General features: G+C 41.8%; 1 protein-coding gene and 1 long non-coding RNA gene across 3 annotated transcripts in view; one reads left to right on the top strand and one right to left on the bottom strand.

Moving 5' to 3' along the window:
* Positions 1 to 258: 258 nt before the first annotated feature.
* Positions 259 to 1,777, bottom strand: LOC120244152. The gene is made up of 2 exons (XR_005531478.1): positions 1,730 to 1,777; positions 259 to 321 (listed from the first exon to the last, which is right to left on the bottom strand). It is a non-coding gene; the product is annotated as an uncharacterized LOC120244152 (long non-coding RNA).
* Positions 1,778 to 22,564: 20,787 nt separating this feature from the next.
* Positions 22,565 to 27,958, top strand: part of LOC120244156 (UDP-glucuronosyltransferase 3A1-like) — a 33,416-nt gene continuing 28,022 nt past the window's right edge. The window contains exons 1-2 of one of the 2 annotated variants that reach the window (XM_039250523.1): positions 22,565 to 22,872; positions 25,445 to 25,546. In XM_039250523.1, the coding sequence (XP_039106454.1) occupies positions 22,701 to 22,872; positions 25,445 to 25,546 (274 nt within the window). In that variant the 5' untranslated portion in view covers positions 22,565 to 22,700. Of the gene's footprint in view, positions 22,873 to 22,963; positions 23,061 to 25,444; positions 25,547 to 27,958 lie in introns of those variants that run through there. The other variant, XM_039250524.1, reaches the window with a different exon arrangement.

The raw sequence follows: 27,958 nt of genomic DNA, 5'->3' as shown, positions 1-27,958 counted from the left end.
TTATATTGTGTGCACTTTTCTGAATGTCTCTATTCCAAAATGTAAAAGATTTTAAAAAGAAAAGTCAATTTCTGTACATCACATTAATAGTTAAAAAGAGTAAAATCACATACATGATCATCTCAAATGTTGAAAACATTTTAAAGTCCCTGTTTTTAAAAGAAAGCATTCTTTTTTTAAAGATCTGTATCTATATATGTATATATATAAACAAGAACCTAAAACTGCAGATATTATCCTTAATGCTACAGGTTTTACCTTTGAGATCCAGACCAAGCCAAAGATGCCAACCATCAGCACTTCTCATCAACATCATAGGTTCTATAATCATAAGACAAGAGGAATAAAAGGCCTAAAGATGAGAAAAGCAGCAGCAAGCTCTTATTTATCTTGATTTTGATGGTTATATATGCAGAAGATCCAAAAATATACAGGGGCACCTGGGTGGCTCAGTCCATTAAGCCCCTACTTTTGGTTTAGTCTCAGATCATGATCTCCGGGTTCTAGAGTTTGAGCTGGGCTCTGAGGCTCTGCGCTGACAGTGTGGAGCCTGCTTGGGATTGTCTCCTCCTTTCTTTGCGTCTTCCCCACTCATGCTCTCTCTCTCAAAAATAAACATTAAAAAACACCAAAAATATACAACTTACTGTAAGAATTGATAAGAAAGTGGCATGTCTTAAATGTGGTGTTTTGATCTCCTGAATTCTGGTTACGTCAGAGACTCCCAGTAAATCTGAACCTCAGATTCCTTTGTTAGAGAAACAGTTGGGCAGTGGGATTGTTTATAGCAGTCCTCATCAGGGTGGTTGTGAGGATTATAATCAAAGACTGCATTTGAAAATGTCAAAAATAAATGCTACCTTAGCACCAAAAAAAGAAGGAAGGGCAGGAGGGAGGGAGGGAAAGAGAAAAGGAGGGAAGAAAGGCAAAGCAAGGCAAGGCATAGTGTCACCCCACAGCAGACACTCATTTATGAAGAAACAGCAAGCATCCTCGTTGTGAAGCTCATCCTTACTCAGGGTCTTATCTGGAAGTCATCTCTCAGGCCATCGCTACTTGGTTTTTGTTTTTTTTTTTTTCCTTAGTATTTAGCACTACCTAACATACTATTGCTAATACTGTACTCATCTCTCGAACAGAAATTCAGTGAGGAATGATTTTTGTTTTGTTTGCAGAACCACTCTTGCCTGACCTAAGTGTTCAATATGTGCTGAACAGGTTTTTACTCAGTCATCATCCCCGCCTGGTCTGTGCGACTGCTAATTATCGGAGGGCCCGGGGCCTGAGCCTAATGCTGTTAAAACCTCAACACTTCTGGGGCGAGTTTTAAACAGCATCGCCACCATTCTGGGGAAGAAGGGAAGAACTGGAGATGAGGTATGTGTGACTATTAGAATGAGTAAGAAGGGCAATGGGCACCCAAAAGTCGGAAAAGAGGTCTCAAAAAAGGGACCCTGGAATGCGACAGGCAGACTCCAGGTATCCCGAGTTAGCATTCCAGACCAGCGCCGCTCAGTTTCACTTGCCCACTTCGAGGAGGGGCCACTCTCCAGCCCAGGATTTCTAGGCAGGGCCAAAGAAGGAGGTGCCCCCATAGCCATCACAGGGCCGAGCAGGGTCCGGGTGAAGGCCCCAGGCCAGACCCAGTCGGAGAAGGCGCCCCGCCCTCGGGTCCTGCAGCCTGGAGTTGGCTCCCTATGCGGCGCCGGCCCCACGGCGCGGGAGGTACCTGCCTACGCGCAGCATAGCGCCCGGCTCGGTTGGCACCGCGCGCGCGAGGACGGCTGGGCCAACCGCCCTGCTTCTGGCGTTGCTGCCGCCGGGGCCCTTGCGGCCGGAAGGCGCCCAGCTCCCGACCGCGTCCTTGCTGGGTGAGTGCCCGGCAGCCCGCGCGCGCTAGCGCCGCCCCCTAACCCCCTCTCCCCCGCGGCCGGCTGGGGACGCCCCTGTCTGCGCCGCCGCGCGCCCGCCCCTCGCGGCTGCCGGCGGCCGCCCCTGGGGGAGGCGCCCGCGCTTCTCCGCCCCTGAGAGGCGGCCTCCGCAGGCCTCCCCTCCCTCCTCCACACCAGTCTGGTCCCGCAGAGGTCTTGCGCGTGCGCGAGACTTGCTGCAGGGGTTCCGCGTTAACTTTAAACAGAACAGTTTTATTTAAGCAAAAAATGAGTGTATGTGGAGACAACACGGGAACTGCAGTCAGGACAAGGAACTTATGGCGAAGAGACGAAGAGAAGGTCAGCTTTTTTTTTTTTTTTCATTTCTAAAATTTTTTTTTATTATTATTATTTTTACAAATAGTTTATTAGAGAAGGTCAGCTTTTATTAGGTCTTAGGAGGACATTGGGGAGGGTTATTCTGAACAAAATTCCTTGGAGAAGAACAAGAGTTTGAGACTGGACAATTTCTCATTAGTTGCAGGCAGCTGGGGCAGGTTGAGATCTCCTTTCCTTTTCTTAAAAGCAGGAGATAAAAAATAAACAGAAACCCTCCTGTGTGAAAAGTGCCTCTCGCTGTTAAAAGGATTATCTTCCTTCTTCCTGCTGCTTCGGTGGGCCGTGTGGGACGTGCGTGAGAGCTCCTCCTTCAGGGCTTCCTCGCTTCATTTTAAAGGTTTCCTTTATTTTCACACGCATCGTGTCTGAATTGTTACTGGAGCCACGCTCCGGCCCAAAATAAGTACCCCCTGCACAAAGCATTTACACTTGAAGTTTCTAGTTTTAAGGACTAGTTCCAGCTCCGCCGCATGACTGCCTCCCGGACTCACTTTCTAGCCACTTTCTGGTTTTCACTGTAGCAAAAATTTCCAGAGAAGGATACCCTTCATCTTTGCGTATCTCTCAGGATGCCCCTGATCAGCTAGTAGTCTGCTACAAGAAGCCATATATATACCACCAGGTGCAATTATATTTTTGAGCATGGTTAAGGAGCATGACCTTTAAAAAAACTTTTTTAAAGTTTATTAGAGACAGACGGAGGGGACAGGGGAAAAGAGAGAGGGAGACAGAATCCCAGGGTCCAGGCTCTGAGCTGTCAGCACAGAGCTCATTGTGGGGTTCAAAGCCACCAACCGTGAGATCATGACCTGAGCTTAATTCAGACACTCAAGGGACTGAGGCACCCCAAGGGACATGACCTTTTAAAAAATGTAGTCTATTTCCTAGAAAGAAAAATGAGTTTAGAGCTTTTTTTTTTTAATATTTTTATTTATTTCTAGGAGAGAGAGAGAGAGAGATATTGTGTGTTGTGGAGGGTCAGAGAGAGAGGGAGATACAGACTCTGAAACAGGCTCCAGGCTCTGAGCTGGCAGTCAGCACAGAGCCTGTCGCGGGGCTCGAACCCATGAACCGTGAGATCATGACCAGAGTGAACGTCGGACGCTTACCCGACTAAGCCACCCAGGCGCCCCTGAACTTAGAGCTTTAAGCTCTAAGTAAGTCCTCAAGAGCTTGGCACATTGTTATAGAGAGAGCCCCTCCTGTTCCAGGATTCTTTTTACCTCAATTCCTCGGGATTTATTGTCTCCCCACTTAGAAAAATGAATAGGTGGACACAAAATGAGCAGTAGGCAACAATTTATTAGAATATAAGATGAGAAAGTAAGAATAGTATGAAAGCTCTCTTTACAGAGAGGGGGCATTTGAAAGTGAATGCCCCCAACTATGGGCAAGGGACTTTATTTTATAGCGTTTTGGTCCATTCCCCCACCCCCAACTTTCTTTCCCTTTGTTGGGCTGGTAATTGTAGGTGCTCAGTTGTTCATTTCTGTGGGAAACATGGAGAGGGGGAGTAGGTAGTGTTTGTTACATTCTTAAGAAAAACTTTAAGTCTGAGGGAGTTTTTCTCATGGTCAGGTGTTCCCAGCACTGTTTTAAAATATGTGTTTTTTCTACATTCAAGGACCTCAAGTCCTAACCTTTTCCTCTCTACCTGTTTAACCCTATCTTTCCCTATCATACTGGGTCACAGGACAGGGAAACTGTAGAGGAGAGTTGCTCTAGGTGGGGACTGAGAGAGCCAGGAATCATTTAGCATGAGAACTCTGAGAGTCCAGGGTGGGGTTGCCTATATAGGAAATGAAGAGGCCAATGAAGCCTTCATTCTGCTCACCATCCAGCGAAGGTTTATCCTGAAGGCTCTGTATCTCCACCCTCCCACCCTGGCCTTTCTCTTCATGGACCTCACAAAAATGAAGCCCTGTTCCCAGGGGGAAGTCCCAGGGGGAAGCCAGTATGGACCAGTATGGAACCTGATGGACCAGGTATGTCAGATTCTTCAAGACCATGGACATGATGTGTTCTCACTTCAACAGAATGAACTTTTGTTCACATTAGGTATCCTATCTTTCTATTCTGTGGACTAGTCCTGTCCAGAAGAAACACAACATGAGCTATAAATGCAAGCCCCATGATATAATTATATTTCAGAAGACACATGAAAAATAAAAACAGGCCTACTAATTTTAATAATACATTTTATTGAAACTAGTCATTTAAGGAAATCTCTGCCTAATCATTAGATGCCCATTAAGCTACCTGATCAGACTTTCCTAGACAAACATGACAAGAAAAGTACATTTTCAGGAAAATCACTAAACAAGCAGTGGGAACACCAGTGAACAGCAACAATAAGCCAGGGATGAAGGAAATCTCATTTCTAGAGTTGCCACAAGATACTACCCAAAATGTCCAGTTTTCAACCTCAAATTATAAGACATGCAAAGGAAAGTAGGCTTGATAGAAAAGCAGTAAAAAAAAAACAAAAAACCTGTCTTTGCGGACATGCATATGGTGGCTTTACTATAAGACTTTAAGTCAGCAATTACAAATACATTCAAAGAATTAAGGGCAGTTGTGTCTAAAGAACTTAAAGCATAAGAACAATGAGAATGACTACTAATAGGAATGAGGCTTTTTGAGGGTGAGGAAATGTTCTAAAACTGATTGTGCTGTTGGCTGCACAACTCTGCAGATACAGTAAAACCCACTTAATTGTATACTTTTAAAGAATTAATTTAGGATATGTGAACTCAAGCAAGATGTTATTAAAAAGAAAATGAAAAGTTCTGAGAAATAAGGGAAAAGTAAAATTGGGTATCTTAACATTTCTTTTAATCTAGGTGTGTGATATATTTAATTTGTTTTTCTCTTTTGTCTCAGACTTTAAAAAGAGGGAGAAAAACTAACAAATTATCAGTTGGTCTCCTCCTCAAGAGTATAAACAGGAATTCAAGAAGAAAAATTTTGATTTCCTTTTAAAGGAAGCTTTGCTTGGGAGGTAATAAGGATTTTTTTTTCTCTTAAACAAAAGTAAAGCAATTATTATTTGAGAAATTTGAACGAATGAACAATATTTCAGTCATCCCTGAGCCAGTCATTTCATACAGTCTTGGGAATATAGTACTCTAGCAAACATTCCCAGCCTGTTCAGCTTCCAAGCCTGAATGAGTAGATATTACCCTTAGAAATTGGGGGGAATCGGCACCTGGGTGGCTTAGTCGGTTGAGCGTCCGAATTTCGCTTAGGTCATGATCTCACTGTTCGTGGGTTCAAGCCCCGCGTCAGGCTCTGTGCTGACTGCCGGCTCGGAGCCTGGATCCTGTTTTGGTCTGTGACTCCCTCTCTCTCTGACCCTCCCCTGCTCATGCTCGCTCTCTCTCTCTCTCTCTCTCTCCTAGAAATAAATAAAACATTTAAAAAAAAATTAAAAAAAAAAAAAAGAAATTGGGGGGAATCTCGCCCTATAAAACTCCTCTACTTTCCTTGCCTTCAGTCTCTCCAGCTAAGGGACAGTGATGGGCAACTCACCATTTCATTGTTGGATAAAGTCAGTCACTCAATTTCACTCCTTTCTCTTCCTTTCTCTTCTCATAATGTTTTTGATGATAGGGTCACTTATAAAGATTGATTTTTACAGAACTTGAATTTGGCCATTTAAGGCTCATCGTCAGCCTTGCAGAGAATGTCATGAGGCTGTCTCTTGGAAATTCCACTCATCTGAAACTCAAAATGATTTAAAAAAAAAAACAAAACTATTCATCTTAAGCATGAAATCATAAAGAGGAGAATCATGCTGATTGTGTTAAGGAGAATGTCCTTGCTCCTCCCTCATTTCTGCTCAAAGATGCTACTCACCAGTCAAGGCATTTCTTAAGTACTGCCTCGTCCATAAAATCTGTTTTATTTACCTCATTTCTTCTTCTAAGCTTCTTTATACCACTGACTTAGCACTTACTTTTATGCCTTATCTTTCTCATTAAAAAGATTTATTGCGGACTTATGTGCCAGACAATGTAGGGGTTAGAGACAGAACAGAGAATGAAAGCTATTAGAAAAACAAACAAAACTCCCCCAAGTTTTCCCTCTGTTCTCCCATCCTCCAACTAGACTTAGCAAGGAACATACACTTTTAGAGTGCTACCCACAGGGCCTAACACTGTTTCTGCAAGTCTTTTCTCTCTCATATTAAGTTAATGTTTATATTTTCTCCGTTTTTTAAATTTTTTAATTTCTTTGAAAAGAGAGAGAGAGCACAAGCATGAGAGAGGCAGAGCGAGAATCCCAAGCAGGCTCCGCACTTCCAGCACAGAGCCTTATGTGGGGTTCAATCTCAGGAACCATGAAATCATGACTTGAGCTGAAATCCAGAGCTGGACACTTAACTGGCTGATCCACCCAGGTGCCCCGATTTTCATGTGCTAATTTCCAGAAATGTATACCACATGTCTTGAATTTCTTAAAACTATTCCATGGGTTACTTAAATGTTTTTCTCTTTTAATTAAGGTTCCATGCCAAACTTGGAAGTTAAACTCACTTAAACCCTGAGCTCAAGGGTTGCATGCTCTACCAACTGAGCCAGCCAGGTACTCCCTTAAACATTTATTTTAAAGGCTTAATTTTAAAAATGTATCTTTGGGGCACCTGGGTGGCTCAGTCGGTTAAGCGTCCAACTTCAGCTCAGGTCATGATCTCATGGTTCGCGGGTTCAAGCCCCGCATCGGGCTCTGTGCTGACAGCTAGCTCAGAGCCTGGGGCATGCTTCAGAATCAGTGTCTCCCTCTCTCTGACCCTCCCCTGCCTTCATTGTCTCTCTCTCTCTGTCTCTCTCTTTCTCTCTCTCTCTCTCTCAGAAATAAATACAACATTAAAAATATTTTTTAAAAATGTATCCTTGCCATTGTATATGAAATTGGTAATAGTGCCTAGAGAGAATTACTGCACTAACTGCTAAGCTGATCAGGTTGTTGGCACACTTTCGTAATGCATTCCTCCTTTTGAAACCCTTAGCACACTTGTAATTTTTTCCTTGTAATGATTTGCTCAATGTCTGTTCTCCCTGTCAAACTATAAGCTCCATGAGAACAAAGATCATGTTTTCCTTGCACACTACAAAGCCCACAGAACCTATCATTGTGTATAGCACACAGTAGGCAGAAAGTAACCATTCTATTACACTACCTGAAGATCAAGATTTATAAAAATAGTAGGCCAAATTAGAAGTTACATCTTCCTTGACTAGTTTTTTATAGTTATTGAAACCTTTGATACCATCCCAGATATAATTGGGAGAATTATCTTGATTTGATGGTTGGATTCAAGAAGGCTTCTTGGATTATTCTCTCTCTGGCCTAAAGTACTTGTTTGCCTGCACCCCCTCATCAATCCAGTCGGAACACCTTCATCAAACTTACCATAACTTAAACTGCCCATTTGGCCACATTTACTTTCTCCTCATAATCTCTTGTCCTTTTGGAAGAAGCCTGCCCTGCTCATCACACTGCTGAAATGACAAAACAAATTCCTCTTTCTTGTCCCCAGTGTCAGTAGTTATCCTCATAGAAAGAATTTTCTTCACTGAAACAACTTTTCACAACTTTTGTCCCAACATTAGTTCATTCCATCTTCTTTTCCTTTAACCAATTTTACTAGTAAAAGAAATTTTTTTTAATGTTTATGTATTTTTGAGAGAGAGAGGAGACAGAGTATGAACAGGGGAGGGGCAGAGAGAGGGAGACACAGAATCCAAAGCAGGCTCCAGGCTCTGAGCTGTCAACACAGAGCCAGACGTGGGACTCCAACTCACAAACCACGAGATCATGACCTGAGCCGAAATCAGGCACTTAACAAACTGAGCCACCCAGGCGCCCCCAATTTTCTATTTTTAAATGTTTGTTTGTTTGTTTATATTTAGAGTGAGAGCTGGGGAGGGGCCCAGAGAGAGAAGGAGAGAGGGAATCCCAACCACCCAGCCAGCCTCTGTGTCCAAGGCAGGGCTCAATCTCATGAACCACAAGATTGTGACCTGAGTCAAAAATCAAGAGTTGGGTGCTTAACCAACCGAACCACCCAGGCATCCATCCAGAACCAATTTTAAGAATAGTTGAGCCATTTAAATATACATGAATGTTGGTATACTTTGTGTCCTTATGTTAGGATAAATGCATACTTGCTTTCTGTCTCTCAGGACGACATTTCTGAACCCTGGCTGCATATTAGAATTACCTGAGGAACTTTGAAAAAATGCTTATGTTTGGGGCTCACTTTCAGAAAGTGTTATGTAAATTATTTATGGTGAAGTCCAGGCATAGATATATTTGTAATACTCCCCAGGAACTATAGCACATAGTGAGGGTAGAGACCTTCCCCTCTGGAGCCATGTTTCTGTTTCCCCCTTCACCACTCTCCAGAGGTGCTCTCTAAGGATTGGGCCTTCACTTTAGTAAAAGGAGTTCATACAACTGATTGCTGATTTGAAGTTCATAAGTCAAGTGCCTAAATCCTGATCATGAGTAGTTGGAATCTCATTTTTCAGCCCATATTCTGGATCCTGAATCATCAGCGCAGAATCACTTTGGTGAGGCATTTGTCAAATGCTGTATAAGCCATAGCAAATGTTAACCATTATTAAAAGAAAAGTAAATGAATCCTCAATAAAACAAAGTAAATCCGCAAGTAAAACTGACACAGGACATTAATCTTCAGCAGGGTTCTTAGAATCTGTATCATAGAAGAGGCCCATAGAGATAGGTAAAAGTATAAAATCCTCCTTCACTGGCCCTTAAGTGGGAATACCAAACAACAGTGACCTTTTTGAAGGATTTGTTGCCAGTGGAGTGTGAAGACATCAATTTGTCCAATAGTTGAAAGCAAGAAACCAGCAGATGGCACTAACACACAAACTTTACAGTGGTTTCTCCAATAGAAAATGTTTTTTCACTTGTGTTCATGAGACCCTATCATCAAGATGCTTACAGCCACGGGAAAACGAGTCCTACACACATGTACATTCAAGAGCAAAGTTTGCATATAACTGAAGGTCTTACAGAACATCATGGATGAGCTTCAAGATTCAGCCAATGGAGAGAGATCAGAGACACCAGACATAGCTGGTAACATGTCCCACAGGAGAAGAGCATCAAAAGATGGGTAAGATTTCAATGAGGGGAAGAAAGAAAGACAAAAACAAGAACATTCTAAGCATCAGAAAGAATTGTAGCAAAGAAAAAAAACATGGAAGTGCCATGGTAGATTTAGAGGTCATGAAAGGACCAGTATCTGGGGCAGAAAGTTCTCAGGAGAGAGCAGTAGAACAGGTTGCTGCCAAAAGTGCTTTCTGGGTGTTCACTTCTGGTGCCAGGATTCTTTCGTGTGTTTCAAGATTAACACTGCTCATGAATATTGAGTATCTCTCACTTCTTTTTTCTTTTTTTGCAGGAGCTCATTTACAAACCTTTTAAAGGTCATGAAGCTACATGCAACTCAATGTGGTCATTTGTAGGAAGGATAGATATTATGGGCTCCATAATGAGAGTTTTGACCTAGTGGTGGTTGATGTTATAGAATCATTACACTTCCTGGTTGCTGAGAAGCCTGGAAGGCTGTCTGTGACCATCTTTACTAGCACATTTGGAATTATGAATTTTGGGCTGTCTGAGCCTGAGTATTCTACTCCTCCCTGCCAGATCACATGAATTTCTGGGGCCAGGTGAAGAGCTCTCTGATGTTCTTGATTTCAACCGTGAGTAAATGGTATATATTCATGCTCAGTTTGATGACATGATCAGGGAACATTTTTCAGAAGGCTCTAGGCCAGAGCTGTTTCATCTTCAACTGAAAGAAGAGCTGTGGTTTGTTACTTTTTGACTTGCCTTTGACTTTGACAAGCCCCTGCTTCCCAATACTGTGTATGTTGGACATTTAATGGCTAAACCTGCTGAACCAATACCTCAGGTAAGTAAAACCTTTGTGCCCCATTGGATATGAGGAATCCCCCTAATGATGGTGTCATTAGTGCACCGATAGCAATTGTTCAGACAAGGGGTAAATCTAGGGTTTTTTATTTTAATTTGTTAAACATTTTTAAATGTTTGTTTATTTTTGAGAGAGAGCGAGAGAGTGCATGAGCAGAGGGAGAAACAGAGAGAGAGTGAACATGAGCGAGGGAGGGACAGAAAGAGAGAGAGAGAGAGAGAGAGAATTCAAAGCAGGTTCCAGACTCCGAGCTGTCAACACAGTGCCCGATGCGGAGATTGAACTCACAAAATGTGAAATCATGACCTGAACTGAAGTCAGATGCCTAATTGACTGAGCCACCTAGACACCCCTATATTTCAGTTTTCAATTGCTTTTGATATTATATAGAAATACAATTGACTTTTATATATCAACCGTAAGTCCTGCAGTTTTAATAAGTTCACTTTTAGACTCTATTGGGTTATTTTGTAGCTTCCATAGGGTTTTATATATAGATAATAGTGTCTTATACAGCTAAGAACATTTTATTTCTGATCATTATTTCTTTTACTCATTTTTATTTTTTTATTGTCCTGGCTAGAGTTTAAGCCATGATGTTGAATAAGAGTGGTTAGAGCTGACCTCTCTAGTTTGCTCCTGTCTTAGGTGGAAAGAGCTCAATATTTTACCATTAAGTATCATTACAGATCAAGATTTTTTTCAACATATGCCTTTTATCATATTGAAGAAATTACTTCCTTTCCTAGCCATGCAGAGAGTTTTTTTTTAATAATAAAAGGGTGTTGAACTTTGTCTAAAATTTGTTCTGCATTCATTGAGGAGATCATATGATACTTCCTTTTTACTCTGTTATTGTGGTGAATTATAATGATTAGTTTTTGATCATTGAATTGACCTTTTATCCTTGGATAAAAGAATTGGTCATGTTGTATTATGTTTTCTATATATTGCTGGATTCTATTTTAAAATATTTTAAAGGCCTCATAAAACTATATCACATAGATTTCTGGGGCTGAGCGAAGAGCTGTCTAATCTTTGTTGTATTTTATGAGGTTATGCTTCTAGAGGTGTCTTTTTAAAATCTTTTGATTCTGAATTCAATTTTTATAAAGAAATTGAAATATAAGTTAGCTATTTATTTTTTTCATTATAGTTTATTGTCACGTTGGTTTCCATATAATACCCGGTGCTCAACCCAACAAGTGCCCTCCTCCATGCTCGTCACCCATTTTCTCCTGTCACCCACCCCATTCAACCATCAGTTTGTTCTCAGCATTTAAGAGTCTCTTATGGTTTGCCTCCCTCTGTCTTCTTAACTATTTTTTCCCCTTCCCCTCCCCTATGGTCATCTGTTAAATTTCTCTTGTTCCACATGTGAGTGAAAACATGGTATCTGTCTTTCTCTGCCTGACTTATTTCACTTAGCATAACACCCTCAAGTTCCACCCACATTGCTACAAATGGACAGATTTCATTCTTTCTCATTGCCATGATTATTCCATTGTATATATAAACCACATCTTCTTGATCCATTTGTCAGTTGGTGGACACTTAGGCTCTTTCCAACAATTTGGCTATTGTTGAAAGTGCTGCTATGAACATTGGGGTACATGTGCCCCTCTGCATCAGCACTCCTGTATCCCTTGGATAGATTCCTAGGAGTGCTATTTCTGGGTGGTAGGGGATTTCTATTAATTTTTTGAGAAAATTCCACCCTGATTTCCAGAGGGGCTGCACCAGTTTACATTCTCACTAACAGTGTAGGAGGGGGCTCATTTCTCCACATCCTTGCCAGTATCTATAGTCTCCTGATTTGTTCATTTTATCCACTCTGACTGGTGTGAGGTGGTATCTCAGTGTGGTTTTGATTTCTATTTCCCTGATGATGAGTGATGTTGAGCATTGTTTCATGTGTCTGTTGGCCATCTGGATATCCTCTTTGGAGAAGTATCTATTCATGTCTTCTGCCCATTTCTTCACTGGATTATTTGTTTTTCCGGTGTGGAGTTTGGTGAGTTCCTTATTGATTTTGGATACTAGTCCTACATCCGAAATGTCATTTGCAACTATCTTTACCCATTCTGTCGGTTGCCTATTAGTTTTATTGTTTCCTTCGCCATACAGAAGATTTTATCCTGATGAGGTCCCAATAGTTCATTTTTGCTCTTGATTCCCTTGCCTTTGGAGATGTGTCGAGTAAGAAATTGCAACGGATTAGGTCAAGGAGGTTGTTTTCTGCTTTCTTCTCTAGATATTTGATAGTTTCCTGTCTCACATTCACGTCTTTCATCCATTTTGAATTTATTTTTGTGTATGGTGTAAGAAAGTGGTCTAGTTTCATTCTTCTGCATGTTGGTGTCCAGTTCTCTCAGCACCATCTGTTAAAGAGGCTGTCTTCTTTCCCACTTTTTCAAAGATTAATTGGCCATATATTTCTGAGTCCAATTCTGGCTTCTCTATTCTATTCCATTGGTCTCTGTGTCTGTTTTTGTGCCAATACCATACTGTCTTGATGATTACAGCTTTGTAGTAGAGGCTGTCTACTACAGCCCCAAAGTCTGCGATTGTGATGTCTCCCAGTTTGGTTTTCTTCTTCAATATTACTTTGGCTATTCAGGGTCTTTTGAGGTTCCATACAAATTTTAGGATTGTTTGTTCTAGCTTTGAGAAGAATGCTGGTGGGGCGCCTGGGTGGCTCAGTCAGTTGAGCATTCGACTTTGATTCAGGTCATGATCTCGAGGTTTGTGGGTTCGAGCCCCACATCTGGCTCTGTGCTGAGACCTAGCTCAGAGCCTGGAGCCTGTTTCAGATCCTGTGTCTCCCTCTCTCTCTGACCCTCCCCTACTCGTGCTGTCATTCTCTCTCAGAAATAAATAAAAACATTTTTTAAAAAGAGTTAAAAAAATAAAAATAATTAAAAAAAAGAAGAATGCTGGAGCAATTTTGATTGGGATTGCATTGAATGTGTAGATTGCTTTGGGTAGTATTGACATTTTAACAGTATTTATTCTTCTAATCCTTGAGCATGGAATGTTTTTCCATTTCTTTGTGTCTTCTTCAATTTCCTTCATAAGTTTTTTGTAGTTTTAAAAATACAGATCTTCAGGGCACCTGGGTGGCTCAGTCAGTTAAACATCCAACTTCGGCTCAGGTAATGATCTCAAGGTTCGTGGGTTCAAGCCCTATGTCAGGCTTTGTGCTGACAGCTAGCTCAGAGCCTGGATCCTGTTTCAGATTCTGTGTCTCCCTCTCTCTCTGACCCTCCTCTGCTTACACAGTCTCTCTCTGTGTCAGAAATAAATTTAAAAAATTTTTTTAATAAAATAAAATAAAAATACAGATCTTTTACATCTTTGATTAGGTTTATTCCTAGGCATTTTATGGGGTTTTTTTGTGAATGGAATCAGTTTCTTGATTTCTCTTTCTGTTGCTTCATTGTTGGTGTATAAAAATGCAACCTGTTTCTGTACATTGATTTTGTAACCTACGACTTTGATGAATTCATGGATCAGTTCTAGTAGGCTTCTGGGGGAGACTGTTAGGTTTTCCATGTAGAGTATCATGTCGTCTGCGAAAAGTGAAAGTTTGACATCATCCTTGCCAATTCTGATGCCTTTTATTTCCTTCTGTTGTCTGATGGCTGATGCTAGGACTTCTAGCACTATGTTAAACAACAGTGGTGAGAGTGGACATCCCTGTCGTGTTCCTGATCTCAGGGGGAAAGCTCTGTTTTTCCCCATTGAGGTTGATGTTAGCTTTGGGCTTTTAATAAGTGGCTTTTATGATGTTTAAGTACACTCCTTCTATCCAGACTTTCTCGAGGGTTTTTTATTAAGAAATGATGCTGTATTTTGTCAAATGCTTTTTCTGCATCTATTGACAGGATCATATAGATTTTATCTTTTATTTTGTTAATGTGATAAATCACATTGATTGATTTGCGAATATTGAACCAGCCCTGCAACCCAGGAATGAATCCCACTTGATCATGGTGGATAATTCTTTTTATATGCTGTTGAATTCGATTTGCTAGTATCTTGTTGAGGACTTTTGAAACCATATTCATCAGGGATATTGGCCTGTAGTTCTCTTTTTTTGGGGAGGGGGCGCTCAGTCTGGTTTGGAAATCAAAGTGATGCTGGCTTTGTGGAATGAGTCCAGAAGTTTTCCTTCCATTTTTATTTTTTGGAACAGCTTGACAGGAATGGGTATTAACTCTGATTTAAATGTTTGGTAGGTTTAACTTCCCTGGGGACAGGGAAGCCATCTGGCCCAGGGCTCTTATTTGTTAGGAGATTTTTGACAACTGCTTCAATTTCTTCACTAGTTATGGGTCTTTTCAGATTTTCTTTTCTTCCTGTTTGAGTTTTGGTAGTGAGTGTGTGTTTAGGAATTTGTCCATTTCCTCTAGGTTGTCCAGTTTGTTGGCATATAATTTTTCATAGTATTCCCTGATAATTGCTTGTATTTCTGAGGGATTGGTTGTAATAAATCCTTTTTCATTCGTGATTTTGTCTATTTGGGTCCTTTCTTTTTTCTTTTTGAGAAGCCTGGCTAGAGGTGCCGGGAGCCGCACCAGCCTCTCTGGATGGCAGTCACAGCAAGGAAATGGCAGTGTTTGCAGCTCCTGCCATGAGAAATGAAAACTGGTATCTCCTTCTGCTACTACTGGCTCATGTTGGATATAAGCCTGCTGGTATTGACCAGGCCTCACAATATTCCATATCAGACCTATATTCTGAATACAGATACCTCATAAGGAAAAGCATATTCCTGCCTTTGCAAGAGAGATTTTAGATGAAAGCTCTGTGGATAATTGTCAAAAGGCTCTTCCTATGGGCCTTGCAGATCCAAGACTTAGACAATAAAGGGGGTTAAGAACACAAGAGTTAAAATTGAGCCTGGCCCCGAGACAGAGAGCCTAATTAAAATTAAGGTACAGATAAGGGCAGAACATAAGTTACTACATATATCTTTGCTAATTGGTGAAGCATAGCAGTCCCTTCCTCAAGGCCTACATTCCACAAACACCCTCCCTTATTCTGGCAGCTGGGATGAGGATAGATAAGAGTAGCTAAAACATAAACCCAGGTGCAAAGACTGACATATTTATGGCCCCCATGGTGCTTGCACATTCAGCATCAAGGAAAAGTCTCGCTCAAGCAATTTAGAAACAAGCCTAATATACATTCTTCCTCTTGTGATTAAAAATTGTCTAGAGGCCTACCCATGCAAAATAAGGTAAGTTTGTTAGTACCTTAATCTGGGGGAATGAGGTCAAGAATATGGGGAGGTTCTGCAAGAATACTTTTATAAAGCCTGTTTCTGTACACGTTCTGCTGATCAAAGCATCTTATTACAAATAATTAGCCCCTGTAAAAATTCTGTCTTCTGATGTCATGTTATTGTTGAACCGTAAAATAAAGACACCAAAACCGACAGGACAGAGATGCCTGCCTGGTGATCAGAAAGAATCTCGGTGCTCTCTCACTCTCTCTCTCGCCGACACCGTCCATCCTTCAGGGACCCCTGGACCTGTCGGAGCCGGCTCAGCCTCCGGCATAGAGGTTTATCAATTTTGTTTATTTTTTCAAAAAAACGACTCTTCATTTCACTGATCTGTTCAACTGTTTTTTGTTTTTTTTTTTTTTTGGGGGGGGGGGGGGGGTTCTGTATTGTTTATTTTGCCCGGATCTTTATTATTTCTCTTCTTTTGCTGGGCTTGGGGTGTTCTTGCTGCTGTGCTTCTAGTTCCTTTAGGTGCACTGTAAGATTTTGTATTTGCACTTTTTCTAGTGTCTTGAAATAGGTCTGGTTTGCATTGTATTTTATTGTTAGGACTGCCTTTGCCACATCCCAAAGAGTTTGGATTGTTGTATTTTCATTTTCCTTTGTTTCCATATATTTTTTAATTTCTTCTCTAATTGCCTGGTTGACCCATTCATTCTTTAGTAGGGTGTTCTTTAACCTCCATGCTTTTGGAGGTTTTCCAGACTTTTTCCTGTGATTGATTTCAAGGTTATATCACTGTGATCTGAAAGCGTGCAGGGTATTATATAAATTCTTTTATTTATTGAGGGCTGCTTTGTGACCCAGAATGTGGTCTATCTTGGAGAATGTACCATGTGCACTTGAGAAGAAAGTGTATTCCATAGCCTCAAGATGTAGAGTTCTAAATATATCTGTCAAATCCATCTGGTCCAATACGTCTTTCAGGTCCATTGTTTCTTTAGTGATTTTCTGTCTCGGTGATCTATCCATTGCTGTAAGTGGAGTAGTATTTTTTTTAATATTTTATTTATTTCTGAGAGAGAGAGGGAGACAGTGTGAGCAGGGGAGGGTCAGAGAGAGAGGGAGACACAGAATCTGAAGTAGGCTCCAGGCTCTGAGCTAGCTGTCAGCACAGAGCCTGCGCAGAGCTCGAACCCACGAATCATGAGATCATGACCTGAGCCAAAGTCTGACTCTTAACCGAATGAGCCACCCAGGAGCCCCAGCAAGTGGATTAGTATTAAAGTCTCCTGCAACTAGCACATTCTTATCAATAAATTTGTTTATGTTTGTGATTGTTTATGTTTTATGTATTTGGGTGCTCTCAAATTTGGTGCATAGACATTAATAATTGTTAGCTCTTCCTAATAGGTAGACCCTGTAATTATTATATAATGCCCTCCTTCAGCTCTTGTTACTGCCTAAACTTTAAAGTCCAGTTTTTCCAATGTAAGTATGGTTACTCCAGCTTTCTTTTGACTTCCAGTAGCATAATAGATATTTCTCCATCCCCTCACTTTCAATCTGAAGGTGTCTCAGGTCTAAAATGAGTCTCTTGTAGACAGCAAATAGATGGTTTTTGGTTTTTTATCCATTCTGATACCTTGTATCATTTGATTGAAGCATTTATCCATTTACATTCAGTGTTATTATTAAAAACTATGGGTTTAGAGTCATTGTGTACTCTGTAGGATTCATGCTTATACTGTGTTCCTTGCAACAATTCCCTCATAGAGTCCCCCTTAGGATCTCTTGTAGGACTGGTTTAGTGCTGATGAATTCCTTCAATTTTTGTTTATTTGGGAAAACCTTTGTGTGTTCTTCTATTCTGAATGACAGGGTTGCTAGATAAGGATTCTTGACTGCATATTTTTCCTTTTCATCACATTGAAGATTTCCTGCCATTCCTTTCTGGCCTGCCAAGTTTCAGTAGATAGGTCTGCAACCACTCTGAAAGGTCTCCCTTTGTATGTTAGGGACATTTTATCCCTAGCTGCTTTCAAAATTCTCTCTTTGCCCTTATATTTTGCCAGTTTCACTATGATATGTCGTGCAGAAGATCAATTCAAATTACGTCTGGGGGGAGTTTTCTGTGCCTCTTGGGTTTCAATGTCTGTTTCCTTCCCCAGATTGTGGAAGTTCTCGGCTATAATTTGTTCAAGTACCCCTTCAGCCCCTTCTATCTTCTTTTGGAATTCCTATGATACAGATATTGTTCCATTTGATTGCATCAATCAGTTCTCTAATTCTCCTTTTGTGCTCCTGGATGAATTTATCTTTTTCTCAGCTTCCTCTTTTTCTATAATTCAATCTTCAAATCATCCTTTCTCCTCTCTGCCTCTTCAATTCATGCATTGGATGCCTCCATTTTATTATGCACCTCATTTATAGCATTTTTTAATCCATCATAACTATTTTTAAGGTCCATAGTCTTTGTAGCAATAGCGTCTCTAGTGTCTTCTATGTCTTCTTCAAGCCCAGCGATTAATTTTATGACTATTGTTCTAAATTCTTGGTCAATTATGTTGCTTGTATCTGTTTTGATCTATTCTTTAGCTGTCATTTCTTCCTGGAATTTCTTTTGAGGAGAGTTCTTCCATTTTGTCATTTTGGCTAGCTTTCTGTCTCTCGTAAGTTTTAAAGGCTTGTTATGTACTCTGCACCAATGAGTACTGCTATATTAAAGGAGGCTCATACACTGTCAAAGGCCTATCCATTCAGGAAGTTTTCTCTTAATGGTGTCCCTTGGTCTCTCTTGTTGTAACTCTGGTTATTTTATTTCCCTATTGGTAGTGGTATTTGGGACTCTCCACCATACGTACTTTGGCTTGTTCCTTGAAGTAGCCCTGGAAAGGGAAACAGGCAAACAAACAGGAACAAAAACATGCAAACGCACAAAGAAATCAAACAAACAAGCTGACAAAAGTAATAATAATTTGAAAAGAACCGAAAAGAAAAAACAAAGGACAGTCTAAAAGTATTAAACAAGAAATCCCAGCTACAAATAAAAAGCAGGGTAGATGCAGTGCTGATGGAAGAACATATACAAAGAGAGAAATGACAGGGTGGGGAGAAAGTGAAAATAAACATTGACCAATCAGAGAGACTAAAAGGCTTAATCCAGAGAGAGAAAAAGGAGAATATGGCAGGAGGTAAGGAGTAAGAAATGAAGATAATGTTACCCAGAGAAACTATATAGTCTGATTAATGCAGAGAGAGAGGGAAAGGAAGGTAAAGAAGAAGGTGTAGAACATGTATCAGGAGGGTGGATTAAACATGTCTGTTTAAACAAACCTATAACAAGAATAACTAGCCCAGAGGAGGGGAGAGATAAGAATGAGAAAAGGGAGAATATATTGAATAGCAAGAATTGATCTGTAGTTAATCACAGCAGTGCAGCAGCACTTGTCTTGGGGGAGGTGCTGTCTGTTTCTGTAGCATCTACAGGCTCCCAGCAGCTCCCTAAGCAGATGGGCAATGTTTGGTAGAGGAGAGTCCTGCCTCCACTGTGGGTCCCGTGGGCCGGTCCCTGAGGCCCCGCCTTGATGCTTGTGGGGAGAAAAATGGCAATGCCCCAGTCCCTTCTGCTTGAACCAGGTGTCCCATATCACTCCTTTGGATCTGTTCTCACTGTGCCATGGGTGCAGCCAAGGTGGGCCAAGGCGCTCCAGCTCCACACCCAGCCGCTTTCCAAGCTCTCACTCTTTGTGCATTAATGATGCTGCTGGAAATGTAATCCTTTAAGCCTAACAATTCAGGGCAGGGGTTCGGTTCCTTGACTAGGTCCTGGGGTATCACCTGACCCAGAGGGAAGTTCTTCTGTCTCTGGCATGGGGAATAGGATAGGATCCCTCTCTGTCCCAGGCCGAGGTTTTTCTCTTGTCCAGGTAACGTTTTACACTTCCCCAGCCACTGTTTCTCTTCCCTTTGTCTCTGCAGAAGGGGCTCCCTCCCCTCTATGCCTCCGTTTCCCAGCCCGTTTTTATCTACCCCAGTTCGCACTCACTCTATGAGGCTGTTTTCTTAGTAGACTCCATCTCATTTCACAATAAATTAGCTATTTGAAGTTACTTAAAATTTCTAATTCTTCTAGTGTCAGTTTTGATAAGTTGTGTATTTCTTTTAATTTTTTTAATGTTTCTTTTTGAGAGAGATGCACACACAGAGTGTGAACAGGGGAGGGGCAGAGAGAGGGAAACACAGAATATGAAGCAGGTGACAAGCTTGGAGTCGTCAGCACAGAGCCCTATGTGGGGCTCGAACTCACGAACCAGAAGATCATGACCTGAGCTGAAGTCAGACACTAAACTGGCTGAGTCACCGAGGTGCCCTGATAACTTGTGTTTTTTTCCAAATAATTTGCTCATTTCATGTATTTGACAATGAAATATTTCATTTTTCAGAGAAATAGGTGATATATGGGCACTGGGAGCATGGAAACAATTGGTGCTCTACTATGGGTATCTCATCAGTTATTTATGCTGCCTTGTCAGAGCCTTTCGCAACCCAGCCCCAGTATACATATATATAGCTGCAGTGAGCCGTTAACCTTCCACACTGGTGCTTCAGGATTAAGTGAGTCACAGTCTGCATTAGTCTTCCTCAAAATGTGGTTCTTAGCCTGTCTTTATCAGGTTCACTTGAGATGCTTATTAAAAATAGAGATTCTAAGCCCCACCCAAGACCTACTGGATGAGAAGCTCCAGGTTTGAATCCTGGTAATTTGCATTTTCAACAACACCCAAACTGCATTTATACAGACTAAATGTTTGAGTCTATAAGTCTGACTGTGAGGCAACCACTATTTTTTGTTCTTTCCCTCCAGAGTATGTGTGGAATCCAATGGTGAGTGAGCAAAACTGAAAGGAAAATGTTATTAGAAAATCATAAGGAAGTTAAAATATATTTACAGTACTGTACTGAATTTATTGAAAAAAAATCCACATATAAGTGGACCTGAGCAGTTCAAACCCACCTGTTCAAGGGTCATTTATGTATTTCAATATAAAGACAGAACTGCAAACAAAACTTGTCTACTGGGTAGGTTTTTCACAGTTGTGGGGGTAGTGTATGTAACCTCACTTTCTAGGTATGATAGGACTGAGAAAATGAGTAAATGTATTGTTGTTTCCTACGTCAGGAAAATGCTATTAAAAATAGGGAAATGAAGAAGATTAGAGCAACCCCTGTGATGTATTTAATTGAGATATCAGAATGAATTCATAATTTTTATAAGTAGTAGACATAACAACAACATCTATAAGCAGAGAAATAAATATGGGATCTTGATGTCTACATTTATCACCAAATATTTCCTAGTTCTGTCCACTGAAAGGATTATAAAGAGTGGTGCTTCGTTAGCAATGAGCACACCTAGCAACCACATAGGTATCTTTGGGTCGAGTAGATCATAAACTCCATGAAAGTAGAGACTGACTTAAGGGCAACTTTACCTTTCAGCATTAAATTGGATTCTGTGCACACAGGAATTTTTATGAAATTAAACCACTTAAGGCATCCCACTGATAAACTTCAGGTCAGGTTGTAGTTACCTGAACACCAGGCTTCTCTGTTCAGCCTAAGCTACTGAGAACCTGCCATCTAATGTTGCCACCACCGTCTGTCTCAGCAAACATGTACAGATCAGCAGCGGTGGCCGCCAACATCTTCAGACACTGCTGCGCCTGGAGCCCCCAGCCCCCACCAGGGGCTGATGGGCTGGATTTACCACATCCTCCAGGTAGGGGGTGTAGCACACCTCAAGCCCACACTATCCAACAGCAAAACATGAGTACTTTCTGAACATCTTGTTCCTGTTGATGGTCACCCTGGGCACTATGTGGCTTTGTGGGAAGCTGTTGTGTATGGTGGGAAGCTGGTGAGTATGGTGGGAAGCTGGTGAGTATGGTGGCCAGGAAGCTGTGTGGGGCCAGAGCTGAAGAAGGCCTGAAGCCAAGTGTAGCCTTGGAGTATGGCATATTGCTGGGGGTGGGGGGACACAGGGTGTTACAATTCTTTATGGGCTTCCAACGAATTCAGGCAACTCCCTTTCTCCACATCATATCAACTTGTTAATTTTGTTGTAGATTCCTGATCATTGGCTTCTTCCTAAAATTGGAATTCCTTATCCAGCCCTTATGACCTTCTTTATTTGACAGTCAGCAAGGGCTCTTGTATGACTTTAGTCCCAGGGTAATTTGGACCAGTGACCTCATATTTTAATCCTTGAAGCCACCTCCTTTGTCATGCCCTTGTTTGAGGAGCATGAGCCTGAACCATTCCAGCCTCCATGTCCAGTATCTTCTTAGCCTGTTTCCCTCACTCCTGCTTCAGTCACCTGCTATCACACCAAAATCAAGAACTTTACAAATTCTCTCATTTTTCTGTTGGCCTTTCCTGTTAACTCTTGTCATAGCTCAGGAAACTACACATACGTCTTTGATCAGGAAACCCAGTCTTCCAGAATTATCGTACCCCTCCCCCTGGAAAAGAGACTTTGTCCTCCTTGCCCAGAATTCTGTCACCTGACTACACAAGGCTGTAAGGGAAGCTGCACCAAAATCCTTTACAAGAGCCAGTCTTGTTTTCAGGACAGAAAATGCAAAAACGCCTCTGGGGCTTGCATGCCCTGAACTTCCCAGGACAAAGAGGCAGAATGACAAGATGTCCTCAGTTTGTGCCTAAAGAGACTGTGGAAGCATCCCTAGTGTGATGATGCTCATTTGGAATTACAGTCTCAGCTGTCAGGTTTAAACCTCCAGGTAAAGACTTGGACTCTAGCACCTCTTCATAAATAAATGACCATCTTAAGAGGTCCTCTGAATACAGTCCAGGAATGGTAGGTGGGCTTGTCTTGGGCATTGGCTTCTAGAGAGTAGACACAAGTTCCTCCGTGGGAGCAGTGTCTCCTGAGATTGGAAGACTCACAGAGATTGTAAGGAGCTACCTGGGGAAATGGAACATGGGGATGACAGTTGAGGCCAGTAGTGCAGCTAGGAGGTGAGAAAAATTGTGGAAGAGTCTCTAAAACGGAGATGGGTCTGAGTCACCTGAAGGTGACCTCAGTGACTTCCTGAGGTACCAACCATTCCTGCTTCAGAGTATGTTCTCTGTAGTGTAGTGATTCCGTGGAAGGAGAGGGGTTAAGAGGAGCTCACTAACCCCTCCTTCCCATTGCCAGATGCCTGAGGTTAGGGAGGGTGAGGACAAATTAGCCAGTGGAGCAAACACCCGGGGTAGGGGTTGGGAGGAGGAGCAGAAAGAAATCACAGACGGAAAGAGAAGACAGGCAGGATCCGTCTCTCACCCCTTCCCAAGCTGCCTGCCAGTGAATCTCCTTGGCTGCCAGTGCAGCGTGTGTCCCCAGGGCACACAGGTTACTGTGTGGGGCACGGGGCGCAGGCTCTGGGTACAAGACTGGGCTCATCAACCGGTACAGGAGTGAGCATGGCAGGGCAGCGGGCGCTGCTGCTAGCCAGCTTCCTTCTGCCTGGGTTCCTGCTCTCAGAGGCCGCCAAGATCCTAACTCTGTCCTTAGTGGGTGAGTGCTTGACTGGAGAATCAGACACAGGCTTGTCCCAGGCACCCGCAGGAAGGCTCAGGCACACAGCCCTGGGTCAGAGGGTCACTCTGTGGTTTTCCAGACCACGCTTGGGTCCCAGGCTGTGAGAGGGAGGGGTGGGAGGGGGATGTTGGGGTATGAGGAGCCCCTGCCTCGTGTAGGGGTGAAGAAGATGCTTCTGGAGAAAGTAGAATACCCTTTCCTCTCTTCCTATTCAGACTAGCTCTCCAAGGCACAGAGATGGGGCCAGAAGTTTGCGATCCCTCCCTGTGCTGGAGACCCCAGGCAGCCTCTTCCCAAGGGCGGGTAGGACATTCAGAGGCTCACTCTAAGCTTCTGGGGGATGCACAGCAGTTGTCGATAGAGACTGGGAGCATTTATGAGCTCATGGGGACAGCAGCACTGATTTTCTGAAGCTGCTTGGGAGCCAGGGTGAAGAAGGGAAAGCATTTCAGTAACAATTAGGAGGGTGTTTTCATCCAGAGGAAACCTAGGGAACTGGCCAGGGTTGGGGACTGGACCCTGGACTTTCAGGTCTTTCTAAGGCCCACTCCTTTCACCTGTGGGGCTGGAAGTATTTGAAGGACTCGGGGAACTGTTAATTTGGCATTTTGTGGCCTCAGTTTTATCTCCTTTACTTTTGCACCAAAGGGAATAGAAGATGAAAAGGAAAATTATATCAGGATAAAGGGTCATCCTAGGCTGGAGCTTGCCCAACATTGTATTTCCACTCACAGTGGGCTCTTTTAAGTCACTTAACTGTATAGACCACTGGGAATTGGGGGATCTGAGAGCTGGAAGGAACGCTAAGTCATCTCATTTAGCCCCCCACAGTGTTTTCCTGAACAAGAAACTTAAGGGTCAGGCACCTTTTGCCAGAGCACACCAGACCTCCTTAAAAGCACACAGCAAGAATTTACTCAGGCCCTCTTATCGCAAGATCAGCCTTTTCGCAGCGTCCAGTCGCATGCACTTTTCAGTGGGGATGTTTTAAAAATCACTCTTTAAGAAACCCTGTAACTGCATTTGAATTTTTTTTTTCCTTCCTGATTGTTAGTAGCAGTGACACAAAAGCGCTCCCTCCTTTCTTATCAGTATGTGTCCTCTGGACTTTGTGTGTGTGTGTGTGTGTGGTCGTGGTGGAGGGGGGGCGTCAGGTGTGGTGTGGGGGCGCTGAAGCCCCGCCTCTGCCCCAGAATGCACTGGGCTCACCAAGACCCTCAGAAATGGCTGCCTGTGCAGGGGCAGGAAGCCTCTCTGCTGAATCCATTTCTTGCATGGGTTAAAGGTGAGTCCGAGCATGCAGTCTGATGGGGTAGGGTTCATGTTTTATGTAACCCGTGTTACCTCAGGGCAACACAACCATAGCTATAAAAAGCTAAGTATAACAAACTAGATGCACACTATTACTGTAGTTCTACATCGTGTGTGCTGACCCAGTCATCATGGCACCTTCCTCTTCCAAACCACCCCCGCTTCCCAACTTGGGCAAATCCTATTCCTTCCCTCGTGGTCTGGCTTTCACTATTGCTGAGACTCATAGATGCCAGAAGCATGGCCCCTGATAGCATATGGTTTTAGATAGAACTTGATGTGATAGAATGTGTACCTCCCAGAGGATCCTACGTCTTTTCCTTAGGATCCCAGGATTTTCCTAGGATGGGTGGGGTCCCAGAGTCTCATGCATACAGTATCCTGCAGTTCCACTCCAGGGGCCCACAGCCTTTCTGAATGCCTTAATTTGAGGTTCAGCAAAATGCAGGCCCCAACTGAGAAGACTCCTGCCAAATATATTTGAATCTCAAGAATTTTGGCTCTAAGTGGTGTCTCTCTCTCCTCAGCTCCAGTGGCTCTTTCTTGGACTGATGTTACAGTTCCCATGTTTTGGCTCTCACATTAGCATAAATTTCCAGAGAGAAAGATTCCAGAAATGCTCTGATTAATTTTCCGCTAGGAGCCCTTCACACTCATATATAGCACTACGCCAACCTTTCCATTCGTAGAGTTATTTAGGGCACCATGTGTCTGGCAAAAATCAGCATGCACGTAGAAATGAGGAACTCCTTAAGGCCTCAGCAGAGAGAGTCTCATCACACTGATGTTTGGTCATTTTTGTGACCAGAGTAACACCAAAGAGTCAGGTGGAGGTTTGCCAAGATAAGGCTTTGGGCCAGTAGGCTCTGAGGAGTGACTGGAGCTTTCTCACCCTGATGGAGATGGACAGCCTGACTGATGAAGCTGATCTTCCTCTACTCACCATCAGCTTTCTGTTCCCTATCTCTTATGTCCTGGCTCTATCACCCCATCCACTTCAGACACTCTATTCTCATGATTACAAAGATGCCGTTGTGCCTTGTTCCTAGGTGGGAGCCATCATCTACTGCTGGACCGGGTGTCTCAGATTCTTCAAGATCATGGTCATAATGTCACCATGCTTCAGCAGAGAGGGAATTCGTTAATACCAGGTATCCTTTCCCACTAATTCTTGATTCCTTCTACTCTATACAAAGTAGAGTAAAGCAACAATGCTTTTGCATAAATGGGCTGAGAAAAGTGTTTTTAAAATCTAATTGTGCCCAAAGAACGAAAAGTGTGCATGTCAGTGAGTGTGTGTGTGTGTGTGTGTGCGCGCTTATGTAAAGTGTTGTAAAACTTGCTGGCTCTGTCTGCCAGCATGCCACACTCTGTAGTCTCATATTTTCCTCTCTTACCTTCATCCCAACCAACATGTTATTACAGGTTATTTTAGTACCTGGCACTTCATAACATAGCTTGATAACATGTGAACAGAAGTGTTCTGACATATATAAGATTTCTAATAGGAAAGGATCACTTTTCTTTTTTTGTGTCAGAGATTACCTTTTGCTTTTATGATAACTGGAATTTAAGAAAGGTTTCTCAGGAAGTCCCTTATTCATGCAGCTAAGATCAGAATCTATAATTGAGATGATTTTGTTTTCTTGAAAAATCAATGACTGCCCATGAGTTTGTGTATAATGATGTTGGATGTTCTTAACAGAATCATTGAATCCAGTGTTGTCAGCTAAAATGAACAAAGAAATCTTACCAACTCTTCTCTGTTTGCAGAGAAGACATCAGCAGCCCAGGGAACTGAAATGAATTGCTCAAGTTCATGTGGCAGGTGAACAATAGTGTTGGGTGGCTTTAGGACTCTAAACTCTGGATTGCTCAATACGAAGCTTTTTTGGGCTTTGATTTTAAAAAATATTCAATTTTAAGTAGAATCTTTGAGGAATAAAATTCTGAGAAATTATAAAATTTTTAAGGTGATCAAGCTTTGTTATTCAGATTTTAGTATAAGTTTTTCTCTGTGAAAATTTCTTCATAGATTTTTATTGTGGTAAAATATACACAGCATAAAATTGATCACTAAATATTTTGAGGGAACAGCTTAGTGACTTGAAGTACTTTCACACTGTTGTGCAACCATCACTCTAGAACATTTGCATCATCACAAACAGGAACTCTGTACTGATTATATAATAGCTGCCATTTACCCTTTGCCTGCAGCCCTTGGGAACCACTACTCTACTTCATGAAAAATTTGGCTATTCTAGATACCTCATTTCAGTAGAAATATACAATATCTGTCTTTTTGTGTCTGGCTCATTTCACTTTGTATCATGTCTTTAAGACTTATTTGTGTCATAGTATCGATCAGCATCTCTTTCTCTCTTAAGGCTGAATAATTTTTCATTATAAGTACATACCACAATTTGTTAATCCAGTCTTTATCTGTCAGTGGACATTTGCAGTGTCTCCTCCTTTTGGACATTGGGAATAATGCTGCTGTGGAAGCTGGTGTACAAATATGTATTTGAGTGCCTACTTAGGACCATTTTAATCACTTTGTAGATTATGGTCTTAATTCTTAATAACATTATTTATATACATATCTCTTTGTGTCTGCATTGATGACAGACATGATTAAAGAACTTTAGTGTAGTAATTTTCAATGCAGTTATTCCTGATTTTGAAAATTATTATTAAAATTATAAATGAAGTTGTTAAGTTAAAATTTTAGATTAATTCAAAACTATTTTGGCAGTTCCCATGCATTTTGAGCAACTAACGTTTACTATGTGACTAGCACTGTGATGTTTTCACATTTATGTCATCATTTAATATGAAGACTGATCTTTGATCCAAAGTAAAGTTTAATAGAGTGTTTGGAGAGCAAATATGGGGATGACCTTTTGGAGGAAAATTTCTTAGAATTTCTTCAAATTGAACCATCCAAATATGCTTCTTGGCCTGTGTTTACTGGCCTGTCTTCTGACTTTAGGAAACAACACATCCAGTGTTATTTGTGTATGTGATGTGGTATTGGTGGAGGGCTGTGTAATGTTTTGCAGTCTTTAGGTCATAATTGCTGTCTTTGCTTTAGGGATTTATTTCCTTTCTTTTTTTAATTTAAATTTTAGATAACATATAGTGCAGTATTGGTTTCAGAAGTAGAATTCAGTGATTTATCACTTACATACAATACCCAGTGCTCATCACACGAGTGCGCTTCTTAGTATACCCATCACCCATCTAGCCCATCTCCCACCCACCTCCCTCCATCAACCCTCAGTTTCTTCTCAGTTTATTCATTATGAGTGTCTTGTGGTTTGTTTCCCGCTATTCTGTTCCACCCACTTACCATAAGATTGTTTGTTTTGTTTCTTAAATTTCACATGTGAATGAAACTATATGGTATTTTTCTTTCTCTAACTGATTTCATTTAGCATAATACACTCTAGCTTCATCCACATCATTGCAAATGGCAATATTTCATTCTTTTCCTTTTTTTTTTTTAACAAGGGTTAAGTTGACTTTATTTGTGAATTCAATCTCTACAAAGCTCTCCCAGA

This window comes from Hyaena hyaena, unplaced genomic scaffold (assembly GCF_003009895.1).
Source record: "Hyaena hyaena isolate Hyena2069 unplaced genomic scaffold, ASM300989v1 scaffold_372, whole genome shotgun sequence".
In the NCBI taxonomy this organism is placed as follows: domain Eukaryota; kingdom Metazoa; phylum Chordata; class Mammalia; order Carnivora; family Hyaenidae; genus Hyaena; species Hyaena hyaena.
The sequence above is the reverse complement of the archived record's forward strand: the minus strand, read 5'-3'. Positions and strand labels throughout refer to the sequence as shown.